The 6,731-nt window shown below is 41.9% G+C and overlaps 1 protein-coding gene across 1 annotated transcript in view; it reads left to right on the forward strand.

Moving 5' to 3' along the window:
- etnppl (ethanolamine-phosphate phospho-lyase) overlaps positions 1-6,731 on the forward strand; it is a 9,627-nt gene continuing 2,896 nt past the window's right edge. Inside the window, exons 1-9 of the mRNA XM_035674919.1 lie at positions 1-113; positions 576-694; positions 1,150-1,309; positions 2,795-2,869; positions 2,976-3,069; positions 4,241-4,357; positions 5,265-5,347; positions 5,769-5,994; positions 6,594-6,731. The exon at positions 6,594-6,731 is cut by the window's right edge and continues 1 nt beyond it. Of these exons, the coding sequence (XP_035530812.1) occupies positions 55-113; positions 576-694; positions 1,150-1,309; positions 2,795-2,869; positions 2,976-3,069; positions 4,241-4,357; positions 5,265-5,347; positions 5,769-5,994; positions 6,594-6,731 (1,071 nt within the window). The 5' untranslated portion in view covers positions 1-54. The remainder of the gene's footprint in view (positions 114-575; positions 695-1,149; positions 1,310-2,794; positions 2,870-2,975; positions 3,070-4,240; positions 4,358-5,264; positions 5,348-5,768; positions 5,995-6,593) is intronic.

Below are 6,731 nucleotides of genomic sequence, written 5' to 3' on the forward strand. Positions count from 1 at the left end.
TCGAGCCGGTGGGGAGGATATCTGGCGGACAGCTGTACATTAGACAGCATCAGGATGTGCGCCGAAAGACTTGAGAAAAAGAAGACGATAGACTTGAGGAAGAAGCACATTGGGTAAGATTATTGACTTTCTGCACTTATATTACTGTGCATTGTTTACATTAAAGATGGAAGTCGTTAAGTAAAAGTATCCCCACAACTTATTTTAGTGCAAAAAAATCTACAAACCTCTACTAGAGACGCACCATGACATAGTTGTGTCCCAACAAACCTAATAGTATTATGTAAACAAATTAATTAGTTGATAAAGGGTTGCTAAGCAGGTTTTTCAATGGTGACATGCAAAGTTAAATGCAACTGGATTAGACTTTGATTTAATGCACTTTAATAAACATACAGTGCTTTATCTGCAAGCTGCTGTAGCATTTGTGTGCATTATGTTGCACAGCTCATGAGTTCAATTAAAAAGTAACCATAATATTTTTTTTATTAACACTGTACAACCTAAAAGCTGTTAAACCAGAGTGAAGGGAACACTTTGCACTCATGGAAATACTAATATGAGCTCCTCTGCAGGCCATCTTGTAAGATCTTCTTCAGCCATGACCCTATCAAGATTGTGCAAGCCAAAGGCCAGTACATGTATGATGAAAAAGGACAGCGCTACTTGGATTGCATCAACAACGTGGCTCACGGTACACACACACAAATATGTGCATCAGGTTTTTTTTTTTTACCTCTTATATGTCATCACTTCCACCAAAAAATGCAAAACATACGAGACTTGTTCTATTATATACTGTACATGGGTTAGGCTGGCATTCAGACTGAAACTGGAGGACTGGTTTCACTACAGTGCATGAGCAGAAGGATTTGACATACGTTGACAAAGTTGTCACGCAATGTACACATAATTCAGAGTGGCTAACGCTGCACTACTTGCAGGCAGACAGGAACGTAAAACAGGACGTCTCCTGGCCTACCACATTCATCACTCTTTAATTTCAGCATATGGCCTCCAATTATGTGCCTTTAACAGTATATCAGTTGTCATGGTATTGTTTGACCACAAATTACAGACAGATGATTAAAAGCGTGTTTTTGTCCTGAATGTTCCAACCCTGCGTGCATCATTTCTTCCATTTCCCAGTGGGCCACTGTCACCCAGACGTGGTGAAGGCAGGAGCTCAGCAGATGGAACTACTCAACACCAACTCACGTTTCTTACACGACAATCTAGTACTCTACGCCCAGAGGCTGCAGGCCACGCTGCCCGACAAGCTGTCTGTGTGTTACTTTGTCAACTCTGGGTATGTTTGCATATTGTCATTCTCCCTGAACTGCACACACATCACGAAGGTTACCCGGACTTGTTTTTTAAGTGTGGATCAGTTGATGTTATTAAAGGCACAATGCAGGCAATGACCTGTTTAGTGGAGGTGATTTACAGATGCAGTTAACATTCATATACTGTCTCACATCTGCTTTAATCACCTGAACTGTAGCCTGAGGTGGACTAGATGAACGGGTATAGTCTGCTCATGTATGACTGTAATGTTACCGTACTGTGGGAACATTAAGACAGAAAAACTAGTTTTGCAGTGCCTCATCCTCCTTGGTGCTGCCTCTGGCTGGTTTGCATTCTCAGATCTTATAATTGTGCTGATTTGGGAACAGCAGCAATATTAGTCTGCTTGAGCTAGAAGTGAAAGATCAGCATTCTTCTGCAGTGTCTAGACTTCCAGACAATAGTTATATAGTGTAATATAATGCATATTCAGCTTTGGACATTACACCGGACCAGTTTGGCATGGTTACTTATTTACACCACTTGCTGGAGTGGGAACGGGAATTATCTGGCTCAGGGTAATAATGTAGTAGATAACGGATCATATAGACTCAGTACTAGACTAACTATTTATCAGTCTTAGGGAAATAAATGCATTGAGAGAAGTAATAAACCTAACCAAACAGAGGCATTAAGTTATCACTGCAAAGGTTTTCTGAGGTCTGTACAAAGGTGTAATCAGATTGCACACTGAAGACAAGGGGGGAAAAGATATACTAAATATTATATATACCATGGGCTCCTTAGTTCTACGTCAACAAAATCTTGACGATACAGCAACATTTTAGACCATATTGCACTTCCTAGTCCGTAGCAACCGTTTGGGGAAGATCCTTTTTTGTGTCCTCATGCACACAGCCAGATCCATAAAGAAATAGTTTTCAAGCTTGGTGCACAAAGTCCTGACCTCAACCCCTAGAGAGGAACTGTTACACCTCAGTAAGACTGGTGTGGTTGAATGGGATAAAAGAAAAAAACCTGCAGCCAGGTTCATGTCGAAAGCCACGCTAGCTCTATTGTTTTGAAATGCTGGATCATTTTTAGTGAGCAAAACCGGTATAGGTAGCTAACCTGTTCATGTGTCAGAGGCATGTGTTGCTTAATTGCCTGTTATGATACAATAAACACACAGGTAGGGAAAAGACACCAGAACAGTCAGTTGAACTCCATTCAGCTACAGTTCCCATATGGCTGACACACTGACTAGTTAACCATACTAAAAAGTAAAGTAAAATATGTTTAGTGGTTGTAATAACTTCAATATTCCTCTGAGATCTTCGTGCAAGCATTAAACTCCAGTTTTAATATATAGATCACCTCACATGCCCTCATAATGGGAAGTAAAACATCAAACTGTGACTGACGTGCTGGTGATATCCACGGCTTCACCTGTGTATTTTGTGGTGACTGAGTAACTCGAAGTAACCCTTGCCCCTTTGAACTTCAGCTCTGAAGCCAATGACCTGGCGCTTCGTCTGGCATGGCAGTTCACAGGCCACAAAGATATCATCACGCTGGAGAAGTAAGTGCTGCTGCCCGTGGATTTGTTCCAAAACACCTTGAGCATTTTTTAAGAAATCACAATAAGGGCAATGTCTGATTTGGTAAACGTTTCCGTTTGTTTGCAGTGCGTACCACGGCCATGTCTCATCGCTCATTGACATCAGCCCGTACAAGTTCCACCAGCTGTCAGATGCTGAGCAGAACCAATTTGTCCATGTGGTGAGTGCTTTTTCTCGCCCCGTCTGCCTGCCTGCACACTATGAAAACGCCATGACTCAACTTGCACCACTGGGCTTTGGCAGGCTACTGAGTATTCACTCATGTGCTCGCACGAGCATACGCGTGTGGAGATGTGTGTGTGTTGATGAGGAAGACAGAAGGAGACAGAAGCATTAAATACCAGTAGGTGCCTTTGAAAAGGAGGCATTTTACTGTTAGTGTTAGAGGGTGAGAGGTTTAGCTACAGTTGTAGAAGAGCATCTAAACACAAACTCCTGAAAATGCTGGAGGCACTGGATGTTCTATTCCTTTTCGTTAAAAAATGTGAAGCACGCACGTTAAGATGCTTTAAGAAGCATGACTGATTCAATATTTTTCAACTGCCTGCAATCACAGAATCTCTATATAAAGTCATACAAGGGAATGGACTATGGTCAGGGTATCTAGGGTCAAGATATCTCTTTTTTTTTAAACTGTAACTTTATAAAAGAGTAATACAAAATTTGTTTACAGTTCATTTGAATAAGCCTCACAGTCTGCAATGAGCAGTCAAGGTAGAAATATGCATCCAGAGCCCTCACTGCATTGTGCTGTGTGATTCTGTGCACTCAGCTCAGTTCCTTGATCGCCTTGGGTGTAGTCTGATATGGCAAATGTGGAATCCCCAGCTCTAGTGTTACATGTCACAGGTGGGGCAATTCAGTCTGTTTCGCCAGCTGGCATATTTTATTCATGAGCATTGACATGAAGGGGTTTCTGAAGCATCTGAACTGGTTGACTAACTTTTCAGCCTGGGCTTCTCTGAGAACACCCCAGACTGAAATGTAAACACCAAGATAGCAAAACGTTTGCTTGCCTGGGTGTTTTGACTTATGTCGGACCAGAATGTAAATACGCAAGATAGATTAGTGAGAGGGTGTTGGTACCGTTCCTGAGCATCACATTTTTTCCCCCAATTCTGAGCGTCTCACAACTTTCCACAATTCATTTTCATTTTTTCCAGCTCTGAGTAACTCCTCTATCTCCGTTAAGCATTTTGGGACAAAGGTTTTTCATAATATTTGATCTGTCGCTTTTTGTGTGCGTGAGTGTGCTGCACACTGTAGAATTGGTTACGCAGACGTGATGAATCTGCTTTAGTAATCATCTCAACGTCATGTCCCCAATACAGGCTCCAAGCCCAGATGTGTACAGAGGCAAATACACAGCGGACCACCCTGACCCCGCCACAGCATATGCAGATGAAGTCAAAGATATAATACACAGAGCCCATGAAAAAGGAGGCAAGGTATGGTTTGAGTTTGATATTGTTGTGCAACCAGATGTTAACTCAAAGCGAGATTGACCCTATGATGCAGAAATAACCTCAGAAATGTTTGATCAGTTCACCATGAAGTTGGGAATCATTTATTTAAAGGTTTGAAATGTCAAATTTCCTAACCCTAACCCGAGATCTTCCTTTGTCAGTGTATTGGTTCATTTTGTAAAAAGGAAAAAAAAGTAAAGAGGTAAAAATGAAACACCAAAGTATGATTTACATATGTTTTACTGCTGTACCTTATCATTTGCAAGCACCCTCATCATTTCAAGTGTGAATGGCCTCCTTTAATTTATAAATACTCATTTGGTTTTTTTCCGCCTTTCCCTTTTTCTCCCCTTCTCTCCTCTGCCACTTTTTCTCCCAAATCACAGGTTCAGGCCGTGGACTCTGGCTTTTAGTGTCAAACCCAAGAACATGTGTAGGCGACTCTTTAGTGTCCAAGCTTGTTGGCCCATATGTTCAAAAGCTCAACCCAGTGGCAAGAGGGACGGCACTGCAGCCCAGAGATTGTACAGAATGCCTTTCTAACGGATGTTTGTGCAGTCTACAGGAGGAAACCAAAATGAACAAAAGGAGTACAAAAACACCTAGATACTTGTATGTCTTTAAATATTGCACCCTGTTGATCTTACAAAGTGAATAATACACTGTCAAGATTTTTTTTCCCACAGTGATCTATATTAACATTCATTTCTGTCCAAGCATTACAGGACCTTGTTTGTCTCTCTTGTTTGTGCACTGCAATCTGAAAAGTGACACTCTTATGAAAGAGGGCGATCTACAGGTCAAAGATGCCAGAACACCTCCTCTTCGTTTCCAGCTTATCAGTCCCGGTTTTAGATCGATAGACCTGATATGTTTTTCTCTTATGCAGATTGCCGCTTTTATTGCTGAGTCATTGCAGAGTTGCGGCGGGCAGGTCATTCCCCCCGCGGGCTACTTCCAACAAGTGGCAAAGTATGTACCCAAGTCATTGCGGAGATTCACTGTTCATAATTGGTGTCTGACAGTGTTTTTTACTCTTTTCGCTGTTTAGAATCAGCTCACCAATATGAAATATGAAGAACTGTCGTTCTGAAATGATTAAGTGAATGTAAAGTATGGTAAACATGTCCAGAGTGTGAAATGTTTGCACACTGCAGGAAAATGCTCGAAGCAATAAACAAAAGTACACACCCAAAAAGACAACTTTAAGCAGCTGCACCAGAATACATATTTGAGGATTGAGGATTTAAGTGTTTAAGAAAGTTCTCTTTCAGCGGTGCTACGGTATAGACTTGTTGTGCCGTGTGTATTGTTGCATATATGTGGCTGTGCACCTTATCAAGAGAATGAGTAGCTAACTAGACTTTATCTTTATCTCCAACTGTGTGTACAGACACGTCCGCAAGGCAGGGGGCATTTTCATCGCCGATGAAGTCCAAGTGGGCTTTGGGCGTGTCGGCGCCAACTTCTGGGCTTTCCAGCTCCAGGGAGAGGACTTTGTGCCCGACATCGTCACCATGGGAAAGCCTATTGGCAACGGGCACCCCATGTCCTGTGTGGTCACGACCAAAGAGGTGGCAGAGGCCTTCATGTTTTCTGGAATGGAGTATTTCAATACAGTAAGATCATTATGTGGAATAGTGAAGAATTGTGCTGTAATAAAAAGTTTTCTTTTGTTCCATCCTCACACATTCAATATGTGGTTGATATAAAAAAATACAAAGGCAGATTGCAGAGAACACATTATATGATCTTTGCTTTTTCTCCCAAGTTGACCACAAATGGCACTGACCCGACCTCATCCTTGACATGACGTTCTTGTTTATATTTGACAAGCGTATAGACACAGCTGCTTTCCACATTATGGGGGAAAATACATTCTGTTCGAGCCAGTTTTTTTTTTTTTTTCATTGATGGCCTCAGATTACAGTTATTTCCTGTGAAAGAAAAAGAGTTGTGAGAGTTCTCTCTTTCATATTGAATTGATTTTCAACTGGTTTGGATCTTTTCCAGTCACATACTGAAAGTAGTTGAGTCAGTTTAGCATAAACAAAAATCACTAGGCTGACTCTGTGACATTGTATGTCTGTTATGTATTTAGTGCATCAGATTGTCTTATGGTTCTGTCGCCCTAATGATTAAGCAGCTGATTTCCTAGGTGGCGTGAACCTAACCTCGGTGTAATCTTTCCTCTGTGTGTGGGTTTTGAATTTCCCAGTTTGGCGGCAACCCAGTGTCGTGTGCCATCGGTCTGGCCGTCCTAGACGTGATTGGGAAAGAGGATCTCCAGGGTAATGCGCTGCGTGTGGGGCGATACCTGACCGATCTGCTGGAAAAGCAGAAAGAGAAGCATCCA

Source organism: Morone saxatilis, unplaced genomic scaffold (genome assembly GCF_004916995.1).
Source record: "Morone saxatilis isolate NCDOM2014 unplaced genomic scaffold, NCSU_SB_2.0 Contig4, whole genome shotgun sequence".
Taxonomy (NCBI): domain Eukaryota; kingdom Metazoa; phylum Chordata; class Actinopteri; family Moronidae; genus Morone; species Morone saxatilis.